The sequence below is a fragment of the Pelodiscus sinensis genome, chromosome 9 (genome assembly GCF_049634645.1).
Source record: "Pelodiscus sinensis isolate JC-2024 chromosome 9, ASM4963464v1, whole genome shotgun sequence".
Taxonomy (NCBI): Eukaryota; Metazoa; Chordata; order Testudines; family Trionychidae; genus Pelodiscus; species Pelodiscus sinensis.
This window is the reverse complement of record NC_134719.1, coordinates 18,768,413-18,790,058: the sequence shown is the minus strand read 5'-3', so window position 1 is coordinate 18,790,058 and position 21,646 is coordinate 18,768,413. Positions and strand designations below refer to the sequence as shown.

The 21,646-nt window shown below is 40.8% G+C and overlaps 1 protein-coding gene across 4 annotated transcripts in view; it reads right to left on the bottom strand.

Annotated features, from left to right (window-relative positions):
* Positions 1–21,646, bottom strand: part of PDE4B (phosphodiesterase 4B) — a 415,540-nt gene that overhangs the window by 19,871 nt on the left and 374,023 nt on the right. For all 4 annotated transcript variants that reach the window (XM_075936176.1, XM_075936177.1, XM_075936178.1 and 1 more), the window contains one exon: positions 17,284–17,396. In XM_075936176.1, coding sequence (XP_075792291.1) covers positions 17,284–17,396 — 113 coding nt within the window. The remainder of the gene's footprint in view (positions 1–17,283; positions 17,397–21,646) is intronic.

The window sequence follows — 21,646 nt, the reverse complement described above, 5'->3', positions numbered from 1 at the left end:
GTATGGCATGTTTTATACAGCATGTTAAACTTTTTAAAGAAATCGTGAATTAATTTTGATTTAACACTGCATTCCTGTAATTAATAATACTCTGCACTTATCCAGTGCTTTTCATCTGATCACCTCAATATATTTTACATAGGAAGGCATTATTATCCTCATTTTAAAGATAGGAACTGAGCCAGAGGAGTGACATGGCATGGGGCAACAGGGATTCAGTGGCAGAGTGAGGAACAGAACTTGCTCCCCTTTTCCATATCCCATTCTCTGATTAGCAGACGGTGCAATTAAAATGCAGAGTTTAAAAAATTATTATTATTATTTAAATAAGAATAAAATAATGAAGAAAAGCCTACAGAGCCCAAACAAACATGAGAAATGCCTTTTCGTCTGAACTACAGTGTTCTGAAAACATTTGGGCAATGGTGAGAAAAAGCAATCAGATTGTGTGGAGTTTTTCTGTAATGTCTTGAAAAGTAATTTCAACCACATTAGCTCGGCTAGAGATTTGAATTGTTCCTTGATTGATACTGGAACCACTTATGAAGTATTCACTGGCGCATTCGGGGGCCTAGTTTCTTAACAGTCTTTTCTTTTTAAGTAAGTTCCTTCATTGTAATTCATGTAATGCTCCCAGAGGCTATATTCACAGTGAAACATCTTTAATTTTATTTTATCTAAAATGCAAATGTTTGTTTCATTCCTGGCCCTGTTAATGTTGACATATTGCTTCTACAATGATAGGTGTGTGGTTCTTTTCCTTTGAGGACACATTAAAAACTGCCCTGGAAAAATCTTTATGGGACTGTGCCAAGCCAAAACCCCTCGGGGTGTAGGGAAATCTCCTCACCTTTCCATGGTGGTGGCTCTCTTCACATGGGGATGGATGAGAAGTCTGTGAGATGGGGAGCAGAAGGGATGGAGCCAGAAGAATTGTATGTACAGGCATAGAGCGAATTATGGCTTCTCCATCCTTTGGCTCTGAGCTGAGGGTACCTTTTCCTCTCCTCTAGCTACTGCAGAAGTTCCCCAGGCAAAGCCAGTTTACTTTAGCTTTGTGGAGTGGGAAAGAATGTCAGATTTAGGGCCAGAAACAACTCACACAAGCACCACAGAGGGCTTGTGATAGCTCACAAATTACAGTAGCGAGCCTGGTGCGTATGACGAGGCTGGGAAGGGGGGAAAGGTAGAGCACAGCCTCAGGCTAGGGGTGTTGAATGCACCTCCCTAACATCTTCCTGCTGGTAGTCAGCTCAACAAAATCTAATGCTCTGGCTTTTTACAAAAGTAGTAAATTTCCTTCTCCCACCTGAAGATTAAACCAGGAGCTATCCCTAAATACACACGGTTTTGATTTTCCAACTCAGTGCTCCCTTTTCAAGGTAATGATTACTGTTCTCCAGACAACCACATCTGAGGTGTGCACAATGCATTTCAGAGACAATGAAGACACAGGGCCAGATTCTCTGCTGGTGTAGCTCCTTTTTTTAGTCAATGAAGTTACACCAAACTACTATCTGGCCCATTGTCTGAAAAACTGAAGAGATTTACAGAAGTTTAAGGCAAGGAACTGCTCCCACATTGCATTAGCCTTTCCTGGGAATTTGTATGCCAAAAGTGGGTGCTTCCCACCCTTTGACGTAAATGCAACATTTCAGTTGTAAACCTCTAGTAGGTAAAAATTGCATTGCCCTTGTGACCCAAATACCATCTTAATTCTTCACTCTACCACTGTTTCTTAGAAGTCCTCAGAACAAAAGGTAGGAAAGAATTTGTATCTACAAGGATCCCATCAGTGTTTGTTTGCTGCCCCTTCTTTATTCACTCTCCCCCCACTAAATACAACAGGGCCAAGTCCTGATCAACTTAATCATGCTTCTAATCACTTCTGGTCACGACATAATTCATTCCTGGTATAATTCCATTCATTTCAATTGTACCTGGGAAGAATTTTACCCTCACTATTTAATACCTAGCAGGTTACACAGAAATTTACCTGTGAAATGACAATTAAGGCCCAAGTCTGAAAACATCTATACACGCACAAGGAAAATGACGTGTAGGTCTATGCAGGATCAGGTTTGTGTCAGACATGTGCTGTAGCAGAGTTTTTAAAAGTTAGATACACCAGTATTTTTAAAAAAAGGACAGATATGAACAAACATCACTTGTTTCCCTCTTCCAGAGTTGGATATTTAAATCTTCTACTTGTTTAATCCTTAAAGAGCCAACATGCTCAGCAAAGCCAGTATTTCAGTATTTTTGCATGAATGAAAACTAAATGAGAATTTCAGCATGTGGTCCCAGTTTCAACACTAATACTAAACTCCCAAGAGAAGCATATGAAACAAAATGTGAGTTGATCATTTTGACAATGGGCAGAAAAGCAGGGAGCCAATGTAAATTCTGCTAGTGCATGTTCTTCTTTCTTTTCTTTTTTTTAAAATTGTGATATAAAAACTAATTTACTATTATTCTGGCTCACCACAACTTATGTGAACTTTGAAGCCGTGTTCTCTGGACCTATTTTGGTCTATTCGTAGCCAGTACTCCTTCAAAGAAATTCTTTCTTCAGTGTGAAAAATAACAAAATTTTATCTCCAATGTTTCTCATATTTCATCGTTTACAGAATAGATTTAATTAGAAAAGATGAGTTTGCAATTCTTCCTGTTACTTCACAATGTCAGTTTGTGTGTTTTCTTCAGCACTCTCCTAAATGATCATGAGAAGCTGGTTTTAAATATTAATTAAACAGTAAAAGTAACAAAACATTTTCACTTAATTTGGTAAATCAGTTCAAAAGAAGAGAGTTTTGGATAGGTAATTTCCATTATTTTAGTGGCTCGAGTCAGTAAACATGTTGTATTCTGCCATCAATGTTTTTTCACTTCAGTGCTTTTGCAATTCTTTCTTTCCTTCCTCTTTCTCTTCCACTCCATGAAGTGCTAAAAGCTAATTTAACAATATGCATAATACTTAGGGTTTTTGTTTTCTCTTCAGTTTGTCAAGAGAAATTTGGTTCATCTTAGATAAATTCAAGCAAATGCTTAAAAAGAATAATTTTGTGGCAGACTTCTTTACATAAATTTATTATGGCGATTTAAAAATCCATAATAAATTCAAAGCATAATTCCCAAATAAAAAGTTGTCATGAATCAATTCAGTGACTCCTGCCTTAAAATAATAACATCACTCTGCTCTAGACAGACTAATATTCATTTTACTGGTAAAATCTGCTTTTCCTTTTGAAGAGTCAGAACCTAGATTTGTTTGGGTTTTTTTTAAGCTCATTTCCAGATAACTGAAAATGAAAATCTGCGAACACATAATAAAAGAATCAGAACCTGCACTGAAGATTTTCTGTGTGACTGTGTCTAGACTACAACCCTCTTTCTACAAAGGGATGTAAATTAGACACTTCAAAATTGCAAATGAAGCGGGGATTTAAATATCCCACGCTTCATTTGCATAATCACGTCACGGCGCTCTTTCAAAAAAGTGCTATTCTGAAAGTGAAACCGCAGTCTAGACATGATTCTTTCAAAAAATGGCAGGCTTTTTTGAGGAGTACAGGATCTTTCGAAAAAGCCTGCTGTTTTTCAAAAGAACTGCGTCTATACCACAGTTTCACTTTCGAAATAGCGTTTTTTCGAAAGAGCGCCATGATGCAATTATGCAAATGAAGCGTAGGATATTTAAATCCCTGCTTCATTTGCAATTTCAAAGTGTCTAATTTACATCCTTCTGTCGAAAGAGGGATGTAGTCTAGACACTGTGTGTGTGTGTGTGTGTGTGTGTGTGTGTGTGTGTGTGTGTGTGTGTGTGTGTGTGTGAGAATTTTTAGTTTGTTTCCAGATAATTGAAGCTGAAAAATGCAAACATAATAATAACAAGGCTAGAACAAGAGCCTGCACAGTGATTGTACAGTACTGAGAATTAGCAGCAGCAGCACAGCTGACAATTTCCTCGGGCTCCTGGGCAATGAGAGGAGGAGGCTCAGCGCTCCTAGAAGGGGAAGGGATGAGGGCAGCCAACCGCCAGTGCTGTCCAGAGCTCAGCATCTCCTTAGCATTGGTTGGAGCACATGGCTCGGTGCTCTGGTGGCAATTTAGAGGGGACCGGAGTCCTGGCCGCCACCTCTATTACTTCTTGGCAGGCCTGATTATCATAGCTTAGAAGAGAGTCTGAATTTTCATGTTCACGCAGTAGGCTTGGACTCATGTTACTCACCTCCTGAGAACTGAATGGATCTAATAAAAAAAAAATCAATCTCACAACAACAACAAAAAACCTTCAACTGATATTGAAGAAAAAGTAAGGTCATGGTGAAACCACTATTTTGACCTCCCTGAAAATGAATGTTGAATAAGCTGCACATGCATGAAATTCTGCTGGCACATTAAGAAAGTACATGCCACTGTTGCAGAGCTAAATTTGCTTAATGGCTTCTCATTGAAGACCATCTACTGCAGATGAATTTTGTTAAGTGCTTTCACAGCTGATTGGTATCACATTGGATTTCTGTTGGAATATTAATATTTTTTTATGAGCGTAAAAGCAAAAGCATTGATAAGATTTATAATTTCATACCGTGTTATCAGAAAAAAGACACTGAATATTTGTACAGATAGAACACAGAGTTAATATTGCACAACACAAATGCTAGTTGTTTGATTATAAACTTCAGTTTTATTTGGGTGGATGTTCAGGCCAGTTTCTGTTTCATGTGAATCATTTTGCCCTCCTATCTGTAAAAGCTCTTGTTGAAGGATGATGAATAAAAACAACCACAGCTTGTTTCTGCATGTTAGCTCAGTGCTTTGCATTGGTTACCTGACTCACTAACTTACCACAAACCCTTGACGGGATGTCTGACGACAAAAATATTTATCTGGCAAAATCAGCTAAGGTCTGATTTCTCAGCAAGACAAGAGTCCAACAAGACCCTCACGATAGTTCAAAGGAAGATTAGTATCTACTGTCTTATCTATAGCAACCACCCTGCTCTAAGTGCTTCTCACGATGATGTAAAAGGAAAAACAAAACACAACAGCACTTCTCAGTAGAATGGGTATATTAAAAGAGCTTATTTGACATGGTCATGTGTTCTAATCAAAACCATGATCCTGCACCCATTTAAGTTAAAAGCAAAATTCTCCCTGATTTCAATGGCAAAATAACTAAGCCAAAAAATTAACAGCACTTTTCCAAGGAAGGTTGATTGGCCATAATTTGTGGGCAATGAATTATGGCTTTGCTCCAATATGAAACATCTAGATTAAAATTTTGAATGGGAAGTGCATTTTTTCTACTACCAAAGACACATCTTGCTTTCAAAAGGTATTTTCTCAGCTTGGCTCAGAAAATGAAAAACAAAGATCAAGAAACAAAAGAGCAGTACTAGTCCGAACTGAATGACAGGAAGCAACAGCAAAATGTAATTAGATGACTAAAGCAAGTAGATTATGGGCATATAATGTCTTAATTAAAGAAAGGCCTGATACAACTGACAATATCTATGGCCTTGAGAGAAGCCAATGCTCGAGGATGTGGAAGGTCTTCTAGCAAAATCTTTGATCAGTCATAACCTATGCGAGCCACACTTTCAAAGCCACTGGTGCTAGAGGGAGCTGAGCTGACCAATTTAGTAGAAAGAACTTATGATCGAAACCACAAACCAAATACCACCCCCACTCTTCCTTAACTATTTATGAAACTGCCCATGCAGAGGATGGTGCGTATTAGTGAATTCCCCACCTCCCACACTGCACTATTCTCAAAACTCGGGACCTTTAATCCCTATACCTGCAGTGGTGAAAACGGAATTTTGTAGGGGTTTTAATGCTTGTTTGTCAGAGTGTACTCGACCTCTTCCAGTCTCCAATTAACAGAAGTATTCAGGCTTTATAGCTCTTTTTGTTCTTTCATTGAACAATGCCTTTAGACAGGAATGGACTTAAAACTTTTCTCCAAAGTTATTCGGAAGAGCCAGACTGGCGAGAGCTGGCACAGGATGCTTATCTTTTAAGTGAATGTTACTCACTTGGTTTCTATGTGTTTAGAAAGAAGACCAAGAGACAAGCATTTTTATCATTTAACAAAGAGTGTGAGAATGAGAAAGCTACTGTTGAGAGAGGTATCTACCTAGAATTGAAATAAAATTGAAACCTGTGATTCATATCCTGCAGTCTTTATTTAAGCAATACCACAGGACTTTCACACGGTAGGAAAACTAGCTGTGGGAAATTAAAATAATTCTGAGCGCTGAAATGACTTTTCATAATGTGCATAATGAGAAACACTGGGAACTCTTAAGCAGCAAACAAGTCTGTTTGCTTTATAAGATAAGGCATAAAGTGTAAATAAAGCCCAGTAAGATGTGGCTTTGTATCTCTTAAAATACCACATGAAAAACAGTGGCAGCTGGTACCCAAATGAAAATGCATCTAATACAGCCATCTAAAACATATGGAATGTACTAATGAATGTAAATACATTGTAATGAAAAATCATTCTAACACAGAGCTAGGCAAATAATTTGCAGAATATTTTTGTGTGCACTATTTACTTAGCTGTGCTACAACGGCAATAAGTAAAACCACATAGAACAGAGGCTAGGCAGAACAATCTCTCTCTAAGATATTCAATTTAAGTATATGCCCCCAAAAAACCATCTCATTTTCCTTTTGATAACCCAACACTGACATATTTCATGTATGCCCTAATGGGAGCTAGCTTGGGACTTCCACATGAGAAGGAAACCCAAACGGCAGAACATCTGTGAAAAGCTGGCATTGATTAGTGGTATATTTGTGAATGTGATGCGAAATGAAACTTCTTCTAAGATGGCTAAATTCCATATTTGGCAGTACAATGAGCTTAAACAAAGAGTCACAAAAAGTACACAATACTAAAGGGAATATCATCACCAAATGGAGAGGCAGGCAGACGGACAGGAAGAATATTGTTCAAGATTCCTACTTGAAACAAAGAACAAATTCTTAAATCCATTTAAGTTTCCTGAATGTTATTCTCATGTTGCTTCTTTTTCCTCTCATTTTTCTGATCATCATCCCTGTCTTGTTGATTTTACATGACCAAACTGAAATAGCAAGTTTGATGCGTTTAGAGGGATGCCTCTCTCTCACACACATTGGGCAAGTCAGGAGTACATCTACTGAAGCTAACTGACTTACACCAGGATAAAATTTCATGAGACCAGAATCAGGATACTCCAAGTGGGACCTGGAACAGAACTTCTCCAAAGATCAAATCCCACCTTTTCTAAAGGCAAGGGCACTACCAATCACAGCCCGCCCCCTCTGCAAAAATATTTTTAACAATTTTAAGGAACATAACGAAAGAACAGCCATACTGGGTACGGCTACACTACACAAGTTTTCCGGGATACCGAAGAACTGTTCCGCATCCAGGGAACGCCTTTGCTCCTCTGCTTTTTTTGAAGAAGAGCAAACGTGCTCTTTTGGAAGCCCCTGTATTCCTTGTTCCCCGAGGAATAAGGGGGCTTTTGAAAGAGGGTTTTTTCCCCCAACATTTGGCCCAGTCTAGACAGACCAAATATTGGAAAAGCCTCTTCCAACAAAAGAATCGAAAAAAGCAGCACTATAGCCGTACCCACTGGGTTAGACCAAAGGTCCATTCAGCCCAGTATGGTGTCTTCCAACAGTGACCAATGCCAGGTGCCCCAGAGGGAATGAACAGAAGGGTAATCATCAAGTGATCTCTTTCCTGTCATCCTTTTCCAGACAAACAAAGGCTAGGGACACTATTCTTACCCATCCTAGCTAATAGCCATTGATGGACTTACTCTACATGAATTTATCTAGTTCTTTTCTGAACCATGTTGAAGTCCTGATCTTTACAACATCCTCTGGCAAGGAGTTCCACAGGTTGACTGTATGTTATGTGAAGAAATACTTCTTTTTTCTGTTTTAAATCTTCTACCTATTAATTTCATTTGGTGACCTCTAACTCTTGTGTTAAGGGAACAAGTAAATAACTTTTCCTTATTTACCCTCTCTCACACCAGTCATGCTTTTATAGACCTTAATTATATCTCCCTCTAGTCTCCTCTTTTCTAAGATGAAAATCACAGTTTTATTAATCTCTCTTAATATGGCAGCTGTTCCAAACCCCTGATCATTTTTGTTGTACTTTTCTGAATTTTTCTAATTTCAAGATACCATTTTTTAGGGGAGGCGATCACATCTGCATGCAGTATTCAAGATATGGACGTGCCATGGATTTATATAAAGGCAATAAAATATTCTCCATCTTATTCTTTATCCCTTTTTAATTATTCCTAACATTCTGTTTGTTTTCTTGAGCTGCACAGAGTGGATGTTTTCAGAGAACTATCCACAATGACTCCAAGTTCTCTCTCTTGAATGATAATAGCTAATTTAGTCCTCATCATTGTGGCATTATGTTTTCCAAATTGTATTTCTTTGCATTTATCAACATTAAAATTCATTTGCCATTTTGGTGCCCAGTCACCTAGTTTTGGGAGACCATTTCGAAGTTCTTCACAGTCTGCCTTGGGCTTAACTATCTTGAGCAGTTTAGTATCATTTGCAAATTTTGCCTCCTCTCTGTTTTGCCCCATTCTCCAAATCATTTGTGAATATGCTGAATAGGACAGGTCCCAGTACAGACCCCTGCAGCACATCACTAGTTATCTCTCTCTATTCTGATCACTGATCATTTATTCCTACCCTTTGTTTCCTGTCTTTTAACCTGTTATCAATCCACGAGAGGACCTTCCCTCTTATCCCATGACTCTGCTCTCAGAAATTACACAAACCCATGTTCACACTGTCCATGTCCAGTTACTTCATTTTTTCAAGGCCTCTCCTGTTAATATTTATTCACTTTTTAGCCCTGCCCTCAAATCATTATTCACTTTTTGAATCTGCCCTTGAGCAATGCCCTTCACTTAAGCCATCCTAAATAGCATGACTGAAATGTTTGAGAATGAAGACGTTCCAACCGTCAAAGCACATGGCCCAGATTCTTTAAAAGATGATGCTTAATGGGCACTGACTTGCCCTGGAGGCAGCGTGGAGTCACACTAACAAAGGAAGCATCCTGAGGGGTCTGAGGATGTTATTTGGAAACTGACCAGTGCTGGCAACGCTGTCAAATTTGCGTACTGAGTATTAAATAAGTTCCTCAACAATTACAATATATTTGTGAGGCAGAATAATCAACTTTGATCTTAATTATTCATTTCAGAGAACAAAGGAGAGAGGAAAGAGGATTTTAGGGTATGGAGTGCTGAAGTCATTAAAACTGATAGCAACCTTCCATGGCACACATATGATAGTTATCTGAATTCTGTGACTAATTCTTCTCCATCTATGTAGTGTAAACAAGAGCTGGACCCAACAATGTTCCCTCTGTTTTTTTCCATTCATGTGTACAATAAATTTTGTTATGTGCACCATTTATGTGCACCACCAGTAGAAACACATGCTGCTGGCTGCAGGTGTGGTGGGCACTCTGCTAATCAACCTGGCCGCATTTCAATCTTTCCTGGGTGGCCACTCAAGAACTCAGCTTACAGGGAAGAGTAGGGCAGACCCAATCCCTGAATTTGAACATCCTTGTACTTTGAGAAGGGTTAGACCCATGGTGTCCAACCAGTTCTGAAGCTGCAGCCCCTATAGTGGCTACTGTTACTGTGAACCAGCCACACACAATGGGCCAAATAGCCACATGTAGCTTGTGGCGAGGTGTTGGACACCACAGGGTTAGACCAATGGTTCTCAACCAGTATACAGAAGTCTTCCATTTAGATATTTACCTAGTTTTATAACAAGGCTACATAAAAAGCACTAGTGAGGTCAGTGCAAATTAAAATTTTATCTGCACAATGACTTGTTTATATTGCTCTATATACTGTATACTGAAATGTAAGGGCAATATTTATATTCCAGTTAATTTATTTGATCATTACATGAAACAAATCAGAAAGTAACCAATTATTCAGAAATATAGTGTTCTGACACTTTTGATTTTTATGTCTGATTTTGCTAGCAAGTAGTTTTTAAGTGAGGTGAAATCTGGAATATACAAGACCGGTCAGACTCCTATTAGGTGGGAGTAATGTTTTTCGCATAATGTGGGAAATTTTTTATCCTGAAATACTATTTTGTTCTGAATTGGAATGAAAAATCAAAGTCTCAAAAATGTTAAAAAACAAACAAACAAAGAGTTTGGGTCAACTGCAGTTTGGTTTCAATAATGTTCAAATGTTTTGTTTTTCACATTTTATATAGTTTAACTATAAGTAGTTTTATATTTGAAAACTTGCCATGAACCAGAAATCCAGAATTGTTTTGAAATTTCAAACTATTGTTTTTACAATGTCAAAACCTTTTTCAGCTGAAAATGTTAATTGAAAATTATCCTTTCCCATGGAAAAAAATCCATGTTGACATATCAGCATTTTCTAACAAAAAGTAGTTGTATTAAAAAATTCCCAACCAGCTCTAGTCCCTGCTTCCTTCTGGCTGCAGCAAAACCCTGGATCTGACACTTCCAAATCTTGGGACTGTTCAAAAGCTGGATTTCAGATGTAATGTTTGCAATTTGCACTATTATCTTCAGAAAACACCTTATTTTCTCTGTACTAGATCAAGCCACTCTTTTGAAACCTGAATAAAATGACTGAAGTTCAAACATACTCAAATGAATAGCCCCCACCCTCAGGTGTAAACAGCCTCAATCACATTTCCCATCAAGCAACTAAGGCTAGTTCCAAAAGCTGTAAGTGCAAGAATCAGCTAACAGCAACAGTTTGTTTGCATCATACTTTACAAGGGCGCCATGCATTTCAGAAGGCATTTAAGATCAGTAATGATAATACACTTCTAAGACCTGTTGAAGATCAGCTAATGTGCACTTCTCACAAATCCTAGTTTACAGTCTTTTGTTTCCATAATGACTGTCGGGTTGCTGAACAGCTGCAGCCAGTAGAGGGGAATACCAATAACCCATCAAGAACTGATGTGTGGAATTCCATGAATCATACCTACTTCACTCTGCCTATAAAAACAAAATGCATGGAAGTCTCTTTGTCTTGCTAACTGTGGGTTACCTTAACAAGCCTTTCTTTGTAAGCCATTTGGCTATTTTAAAGCATCTTAAACAAAGGAAGTTACAGTAAAGTAACCAAAAGACTAAACAGTTTGGCACCAGTTAAGAGAAACATCACGTACAAAGTGGGCAAGATTGAGTGCTAGCAGGCTCACAAAATAAATGCTAATGTGGAAGCTGTGCAGCAAGGCACATAGACCCTTGGCATACTGCCCTGAGCTATGTTAAACTGCTTGATGTGGACTGCCAAAGTTTACATTAGTGTCCTCAGATGTATTTAGTCACTGACATTTAGGTGTGGGCTTGCTGGTCTCTCCCTTTTAAAAAAAATTGGAACATCCTTTGAAATAGCGGTTAAGTGGAAAAGTTATGTTTATGTCAGGGGCTTTCTTGCAAAATAACAAAGACAATGGTCTGGTGAGCTGTCTCACTAGCAAATACTTATGTATAAGTGTATAAAGCAATGGTCAAAAATATTATCTGCCTGAAGGATTTTATTCTGCTCTTTCTCTCCCACACTTCTACTCAAGATTTCTTTATCAATTGAGATTTCTAAATCCAGATGAGACAAACTATACTGTGGTTCCCAAACTTTTTGGCATCATGGCCCGTTTGATTTTTGAGAAGCCCTCAGGCCCCCTCTCCCCAAAAAATAGCAGCAAAACTTGGGGTGGGATTGACGGGGCTGTATGTGGCTGGGTCACCTCACACACCCCCTGGAATTTCTTCAGCCCCCCCAGGGGGGCACGCTCCCCAGTTTGGGCACCCATGCTAGGGTGTTATAGTACAGAACCTCTAGCAGCACTGAACAGTATTGTCAAAGCTCCCTTACTTCCCTTTAAGTTACAGGCATAAAATAGTTTTAAAGCCTGTATGTCAACAAAGAAGACTCAGTGATGTTACCAAAGTATGTATACACAAAACTGAACATGTTTCTGCAAATAATGAATTATGTTATTTGTAGAGCTGGTGGGAACTTTCGGATGATTTTTTTTTTAATGCCAAGCTGTCAAAAAGGATAGTTTTCATGGAAACATATTGATTCCAGCAACACATTGATTGGGCAAGTTTCTCGGGTTCAGGATGGAAACAGGGTGAGAATAGCCAATATCCAAGTGGTAGGGCAATTCACTCACCTGGATGTGACAGACTCAGGCTTTGCCTGATTCAAACTACGATGTGAATCCCTTAACCACCAGGCCAATGGCTATTCTGACCAGAAATTTCATCCTGGACCTGAAGAACCTTCCTAGAACCAAGAAGGAAGATGCTCAGCTTGATTCTGAGCCAGGATTTGAACATGGGTCGCCCACAGCCAGGCGAACTAGAGCAAGTCTGAGGGCAGGTGTACATTTAACAGGAGATCTGTGCTGTAGTTATGGATCCTCCAGGCCTGGGGGTTCACTTAATAGGTCTAGTAAAGACCTGCTAAAATGACTCCCCTCCATTCCCCCCCCCCCCCCCCACACACACAGTGGAGACTCCAGGGCAATTCAATCTAGCTATGCTAATCACATACCTGGAGTTGCGTACCATAAGTCGACATTGCCCCGTACTATAAACCTGCAGTGAGTCTTTTTCTGGCCCAGGGACTATTTATTTATTCAAAATGAAGCTCCAATAAGATAGATTGAGACAGTGACTGACTCTAAAGTATGATGGTTTGGATTCCTGCCCAGAGAGTGGGAGACTTCAAGTCTCTCTGCTCTGATTCCTGGAGGATAAGTTAGCTACTCTGGGGTACTCCCGGGCATTCTCACTTTTTTGTGAAAAAAACTGGGAGAAACAGAATCAGCTGTCAAAACCTTTTCTGGTGAAACAAAGATTTTACTTTCCAGCCAGCCCTTATTATCTTTCGACTGCAAAGTTGCACAGTCTAGGTGCAGAGGCTCTGAATACAGGCTTCATAAATAGTTGAGCTACTTGGTAGATGTGCCAGCCCACTACTCAGATACAGCGAAGAGCTAATATCCAATATGTCTTCTATTGCAGGACTACATCCTGCACTTATGAGTAATATAAAAAGTCTTTCCTGCCCCTAGCTTGCATGACCCTAAGTCCTTAGAAAACCATCAAGACGGCAGTTGGAGAACTAGAGGACTGGTTCGAGGTCCGTTGGAGAATTATTGACCCCTGCTTTGTAATTTGGAGAAGCACCAAGCATGTGTCTACCAATGTTGCTCCACAGAGCCCAAATACTCTAGGGACCTGTGATATTGCCTCTGTGAAAGATGAGGCTGTAGACAGCTGCATAATGCCAAACGCAACATTAGGGGGCTGCTATATCAGGAGGCCCACATGACTCACAAACCTCCGAGGAGTCAGTATCCGCATAGGCAGTGAACTGCATAGGCTACTAAATGCAGAAGGACAGCCATATCTTACAATGTAAAAATGTACAATACATATTAACATGTAATACCTACAGGCTGTGTCTAGACTGGCAAGTTTTTCCGCAAAATCATCTGCTTTTGCAGAAAAACTTGTCAGCTGTCTACACTGGCCACTTGAATTTCCGCAAGAACACTGACGATCTCATGTAAGATCGTCAGTGTTCTTGCGGAAATACTATGCTGCTCCCGTTCGGGCAAAAGCCCTCTTGCGCAAATCATTTGCGCAAGAGAGCCAGTGTAGACAGCACAGTACTGTTTTGTGCAAAAAAGCCCTGATGGCTAAAATGGCGATCGGGGCTTTTTTGCGCAAAAGCGCATTAGATTGGCACGGACACTTTTCTGCAAAAAGTGCTTTTGCGGAAAAGCGTTCGTGCCAATCTAGATGCTCTTTTCCGAAAATGCTTTTAACAGAAAACTATTCCGATAGAAGTATTTCCGGAAAATCATGCCAGTGTAGACGTAGTCACAGAGTACTATGGATCATTTAGCCTCATTTCAAAGCTGAAACTATAGGACTTTGGTTACAGGTAAAAACTTGTTAGCATTTTACATAAATAATTAACTCCATCTTCACAGTATTCCGTTCATTCCCACATACTTAGGTTAGAGAATCCACAGGGAATGAGGCCAGTGCCAAGGGGCTATGACTAAGGCAACGTGGAAGAGAGACTCATGTTGAGATGTATGGTAGTTCCCTTCAGCACTGCTCTCTTTCTAATTTTGGAACCTTAATCAGTTCTAAAAAAAAATCCATTTCCCCATTTGTCCACCTTACCAAACCAACCATCGTGCATATTTGGCATGATCAGCAGTCTGCTTCCCAGAGACTCTGAACTGGAATAGCAAGGGGTTTGGGATATTTGGAGATCACAGTTAAGTACACTGGTAAAGATGAGTAGTAAAGAGTTGACCTAGTAAGGGAATACTCAGATGACAGAGCTTGCCTTTATTGAATACTTCTATGCTGGGCTCAAGACTGTCCCACCTCTGTTCCCATCAGCCTCAATGCAGGCTGCAGGTGGTTAACCCCTAGCTGTATCAGGCCCTTGGTTTTTCACTTCTCTTAAGTAATTAAAATTTCCCTCATTGACAGACCCATGTGCCAACTCTTTATGACCAGGATGCTGTCACACATGGCTTTTCTATCCACCCATCCCAGAAAATGCTTTTATTTTACAAGAGTTCTGAGACTCATGCTGCAAACACGTATTCAGAGATCCTCCCTCTCTGTCTGCTATTGCTGCAACTCTGTACTTTTAAAACTACGTTGGTCAGGAAGGAGACAGGAAATTCGAGTCACACTTGCAACAGCTGTGCCATGCCTACTATCATTCTCAAATGACGTAGTTTGGCTTTAGTGGCTCAGGGCCAGGAACTCGGCAATAACAGAGGTCAGGAAGATAGGTCACTGTTTATACTGTTCGTGCACTTAGGATCACGCTGAGTCTATTTGCTTTCTTCCTTTCTATACTGTTTCTCTTTCCGTTCTTCCTTAATAATGTGGAGACTAAGCATCCTGTTTTCAAACATCTGACTGTTTTGTTGTTTACCAACGCCCCACTTAAAAGCTTTTGATTCAAAAGTAAGTAAGAGTCAAGTAAGACAATCTATTCAGATACTTCAGAAGATGGAAAATTAGACAACAGATTAGTGAACATTTTAGATGGTTTCTGAACAGTCTTTTAAAAACCTCAACAAAATTTACTTTCAGGTGAATTGTTCTTAGACTGCGCAGTTCACTTGAAATAATTTTACTGTATGCTATATAAAAATGCTTGCTATGATTCCTCACAAGGGCATTTAGATGTTCGTTACTGGCAAAGAAAAAAAGAATAAGCTGCAAACCATTTAATGTTATTCTTTCACAGCTGGAAATGACACTTGGAACCTGACCAGAACACTACAAACACATTTTAGTTCAGGCATATGAATGAGTGAAGTTGAATCTAACCAACTAACATTAACACGGCACATGATAAAACAATATTTTTTATCAATTATACAATGACTGAATTATTAATCAGAGCTTTTCACCTGTAAGAGTCCAAATATGGCAAAAAAAAAAAAAAAAAATCTCAAAATACAGGATAGTTCTGCCCATATGTGAGGTCCTATTTGCTTAGCAGGCTAAAGCATTACTAATAGTTAGATGTTTCTCATGCAAACTGATAAAAAATATATTCTTTTCTTGCAAGCTAGCCCTATAAAATTTGAATTACTTTCTATGCCCCAGCATCTGTAGTAATAACTAGTAGAACAGGAGAAAGTTTAAAATGACCTGGGATTACAGAATCCCAGTTTACAATTTATCATTTCTGGTGTACTGCAATTTATTTCCAGTTAGGGAAAAAAACCTGGATTTGTGTGGCACAGAATTAAAACTGGATCTAATCAGAAGGGCTAAGGCAAAAATATGAAGGTCATACATGAAGTCTAATTATTGTAAGGAGCTAGAGCACAGTACACACATTTCACGAACTATACGGAATTCCTTTGTCAGGTAACAGATGGATGTAAATATTGCATAAAAGCATGGGCATAAATATTGCATTTGGAGCAGCACCACTTGTGACTTTGAAATCTTGTGCACTTAAGATAAGAGTCTGACTGTGACACTAGGTGCAAAAGCATTCTTCACCGTCCTGAGCAGAAGAGCTGAAGCTTCAGCTACCAGTCAAGTGCTCCTTTGGGCAATGGCTGGGAGGAGCACTGCAGAGGAGGTGCCTATAGCCCCAGGGGGTGCCTTATATCAATCCCATCAGCAGTTCTCTGGTTGAAAGGCCGAAGGCTGGGTATTCAGAGCATCTGCTGTACTTTCCCCCCTTTATACTTTGTATTTTGATGAACCGCCCTCCCCTCTGCCCTTTCCCTACATAAATTTAATTTGGGATTCCCCCCCCAAATTATTTCAGCATGTTTTTACTCTTTCTATGAAAACTCAGATTCTCCTGCATATCCCCTCACTCCCAAAGCAGCCCTTTAATAAAAGCGCTCTTGCACATGTCCCAGCCTTATGGCACTGCACATGGACCGAATAAACAATGCTGTCAACTCATGCCATAATAGTAAAAAACCCACAAAGCAGAGAAAGAGATAGTTGCAGTAAAACACTATCCTACCAGGTTTAGAGTTAGCCATTATTACTGAAAAGCCAAGTTAATTTCCCCAACCTGATCATTGGTTAAAGTTACACTTTTCAATGGGTGCCTGTGGTATTTTTTCCCCCATAGGGAACAGCTGTATTTGACACTTTTTACATTTCTGATAATTACATATCAATGTAATGTTGTGGTTTTACTACATTGTGCCATATTATAGTCCTGAATCTACAGAATGCTAAATGTTTTCCTGGTTCTGATTTTCTATGACAATTTTTCTCCGATTTCTAAGTTACTTTATAAATAGTATTTTTTAGTTACCATCCTACTTCTAGCTGTGTAAAAATGTACCTTAGGTCCACTAGACCATATCACCAAATGCAAGGATTAATTTCACTCTAAGTTATATTCTGTTTGGGAACCTAAACTATCTTTTACCACTTGCACTGTTTAATTTTTACAATACCATAATGAGACAAATGATTCAAAGCATTGAAAGTTCACATCCTTAACATAATGCAGTAGAGAAAAGTACCAACAGTGTTTAAATGACCCTGGTCAGATATTGCACCGTGCATGCTGGTGGGCACAAGCATGTCTTACTTTCCAGCCCTTATTCTTTTCATTTTCAGGCTTGGACATTTCAGGAAGTAGTTCTCCCATGGCTTACCTTGTTAGATGCCATCTCACTGACGGATCGGTAAGTCTGAATGGTTTCAAGTTGATCTAAACACCAATCTAACTCTTCCAGAGTTTCCATTGCTAATTTTTGATAAGATTCTTCTGCAAACAAACACATAGACATGTAGTTAGGCTTGAGCGGCTGCAGACTTTCCATGGTAGAGTCACTGACACGGCTGGAGGCAGAAGTACTGTATGTGGTACAATGCTCCTTCATCATGCGGTCTGGCTACTTCGGCTCCAAGCTCCGGGAGGAGAACAAATCAACGTACGTCCTTCCTCTGAATGGCTGATCTCTCTCTCTCTCTTTTTTTTTTTTTGGCTTTGAAGAGGAGATGTCGGTAATACATCAACAAACTTCCTCCACAAAGGGGGTGTGGGAGGAATGCTCTCACAGACTCATCTGCAGGCATGTGCATTCGGGCTGCCCGCTAATAAAAGCAGTTCCTTGTGAGCAAGGGTCCCCCCCCTTCCTCCTAAGCATTACTCATCACAGCGTTTCTCGTCTCAAGTGATGACATTTTAAATGCCTTTTTTTTTAAATGTCATTAACTGAGATTTAAGCAAGCGCGTTGCTTCAAGTTACTTTTTCTCAGAAGGAAGAAACAATTGCATCCTTTTCAAGAAAATGAAAAAGAAGCGAATCGTTGGAAGTAAACCTTTAGGCAATACACTGGGGCATGGCATAGAAGGAGTGAGATCTCGGAGCAGCTTTTCCACGAGGTAGCACTGCCCCAAGCAAGGGTATAAGGTGCTTCGGATACAGACAGAAACTTTTTGGGAGGACTGGACGAGTGATTGACTTTAGTTAGCAGCTAAAGGGAACGATGCTTTTCTCTCGTTTTACTTAACAAAGTTAAAACTTCTCTTTGGTCTGAGACAAGACCAAAGGGAAATTACGAACTGGATTCTCAGATGGGAACCAGAAATGAGCTGTCTCTGGTTTTGCTTAATATTCTGTTTCTCTGGATTTGTGTTTCAACTAGAGAAGCATAAACCTCCTGGAAGAATTGCTAAGCAGCTCTCAAGAGAAAAATAAAGCTTTACATGTAGGACCATTTCATCATGACTCATAAATGTAACTTCACTCTCTTTAAATATTACAACGTAGGATACCTCTTGACTGAAAGGACACATACCAATATAGAGCTTGCTCAGTTCAAGGAGTCAGGATTTTAAATGGTAGGGATGAGAGCAAACTGCAATCACACTAGAGTTAATAGAGCTCTGGACTGCTGGTGTCTTTAGAAACTTAGTAGAAGATTTATCCTGCATTGCTGAGGTGCTTACCTCAAATACATTTTAAAAAACAATGGATAGTCTTGCAGCACCTTACAGTGTGTCTAGACTACCGGGTTTTTTCAAAAAAAGTAACCTTTTTTCGAAAACACTTCCTCTGCATCTAGACTGCTGCTGCGTTCTTTCAAAAGTAAATTGAAAGAACGCAGCAGTTTTTTTGAACCGTGGAAAACCTCATTTTATGAGGAAGAACGCCTTTTTTTGAAAGTGCTCTTTCGAAAAAATGTGCTATGTAATGCAAACTCTGCTTTTTCGAGAGAGAGCATCCAGACTGCCTGGGTGCTCTCTTTCTAAAAAGTGGCTTGTTTTTTCAAAAGTACTTGTTGTAGTCTAGATGCTCTTTTTCGAAAGAGGCTTGCAGTCTGGATGTAGCCTTAGAGACTACCAAAACATGTAGATGGTGTCATGAGCTTTCGTGGGCACAAATCACCACGAAAGCTCGTGACACCATCTACATGTTTTGGTAGTCTCTAAGGTGCTGCAAGACAATTAGTTGTTTTTTAAGTTTTTCCCGTTACACACTAACTCGGCTACTCCTCTGAAGTCAACAAATAAGTTTTATTTTTCATTTAAATCATTGTTCTGTCCCTTTTTCCACCTCTGCCCCCTGGCTAGATGGAAAAGGTAATTAATGATCACGAGGCTGAATAGGGAAGCTATTGTACAGCTCAAAGTTCTGGCCAAGACATCAGAATTTTGCCCACTGACTTCATTTATTGTCCTCTTATCAGCAAACATCAATTCTAAATTCTGCAGTTTCTTGTGTATATGCATGTCTGTCTGCCTCTCCACATGGGTACATCCTCTTCCTTATCAACTATTGTCCACTATGCATTTGAAATTAATAAATGCACATATTGTATATGTTCAACCACGCAAAGCTCTACAGCAGAAAACAGAGTAGAATAATTTCTCATTGAGTGAAAAATGCTTGCTATGGACATGCTTTAAAACCGTGGTCACCAACCTGTCGATCGTAATCGACTGGTCAATTGGGAGGGCCCGACCAGTCGATCGCGAGGCGTTCGGGCTCCCCCCTCCATTTTCCCCCAAGAAGCCCCACTACCTACCTCCAGCGACAATGGAGGTAGCGCCGGCTTCCTGTGGAGTGGAAGGAAGTCTGACAACTGCGTGCCACTTCCGGGGTTTCAGGAAGTGCGCTGGCTGCTTCCCCTCCCCCAAACAGCTGGTGCAGTATCACAACCCCAGTTTGTGGCATGCCAGGGACTTGCTGCGCGGGGAGAAGGGGGGTAGGAGTCCCCAGAGGAGGCACGCGCCGGGGCTTCCCTCCACTGGGGGGGATGGAGCAGGGAGGAGTCCCCGGAGGAGGTACACACTGGAGCTTCCCTCCTCTGTGGGAGTGGGAGGGGAGGAGTCCCAGGAGGAGGTGCTTCCCTCCTCTGCGGGGGCGGGGGGAGTAGGAATCCCAGAAGGAGGCATGTGCCGGGGCTTCCTTCCTCTGTGGAGGGGGAGGGGGTAGGAGTACCGGGAGGAGGCATGTGCTAGGAACTCCCTGACCCCACCAACACCATTTCCCCTGCCCCCACTGGCACCCTGTCCTTTGCCGCAGAACCCAGTCCCCAGCACCCACTGGCACCCTGTCCCCTGCCCCAGCATCCTGCCCCCACTGGCACCCTGTTCCCTATCCCAGAACTCACTAGCACCCTTCCCCAGTACCATGTCCCCTGCTCTCACCAGCACAGTTGGGACAACATTAGTGAGGCTGGGGGAGGGGTTGGAGGAGTTATTTTTTTGCATCTCACTTGTGTGGCCCCAACTGACTTTTCTGTGGGTCAGTGACCCCTGACTCAAAACAGGTTCCCTTTTGTGTTTGACATAATATTTTATTTAAAAATGAAGCCTGGCCAACAAACCCCTGATTGGGGCCAACGCCCCAACTGGCTGCAGCTTCACGATACTCCTGCACACACACACACCCAGACCCTCGATCTGAGCCTATCATATACTGGAAGCTCCTGTCCTGAGCCTCTCGCCTCCCCAAACTCCTGCACCCCACATCCTCAGTCTTCTGCCACAACACTCCTGCACCATCCACACATCACAAATCTGTGTCCTGAGCCCATCATACTCCCAACCTCCCTGCCCTGAGTCCCTCACATACCCCTACCTAAACTCCTGCACCCTCACATCCATAAGCCTGTGGCTTGCTCAGTATCCCAACCCTCCACCTGACCCCAACATTCCCCAGCCTGGAGCCCTCTCCCCGAGCCAGCATCCCCTTCGCCACCTCTTCCTGCATCCAAATTCCCTCCCAGAGCTTGCACTTCTCACCCCTTCCCACACCCAAATCCCTCATTCTGTTTCAACCCAGTGAGGGTATGGCTAGACTACAGGAGTTTTTCCGGGATTCCAGAGGTATCCCGGAAAAACTGTTCCGCATCCAGCGATGCATTTGTTCTTCCACTTTTTTTAGCAGGAGAGCAAACATGCTCTTTCGGTAACCCCTGTATTCCTCGTTCCACGAGGAATAAGGGGGCTTCCAAAAGAAGGGTTTTTTTCTGACATTTGGTCCAGTCTAGACAGACCAAATGTTGGAAAAACCTCTTCCTACAGAAGAATAAAAAAAAGCGGCAGTGTAGTCATACTCTGAGAGTGTATAAGGGCTGGGGATAGCAAATAATGGAGAGGAAAAGAGAGGGCGGGGCTTCAAGGAAGGGGTGTGATCTTGGGGGAAGGATGGGGTGATAGATCTTGGCTTGTTCTGACATTTATAAAGTGATCTTGGGCGTAAAAATGTTGGAGACCACTGCTTTAAAGCAACAATTCTATGACAGGGTTGCCAGGAGGTCTCTTCTAGTCCTACATTCCAATTGAACAAATTTAAATTAAATTTTCGAGTAAAGAAGAGCCAATGCGCAATTTCTTTTTTACACTCATGGGGCCACAAATCTCCTGGATGTAACCTCTTCTTGCACACATACAAGTTGAAAAAGGAGTTGTATTTTACAAGATTAGTTACAAGAACTTTAATGCACTTTCCTCCCCTACTTGCAAACTCCCTGTCAATGAGCAGGTAAAAAAAACACCCCACT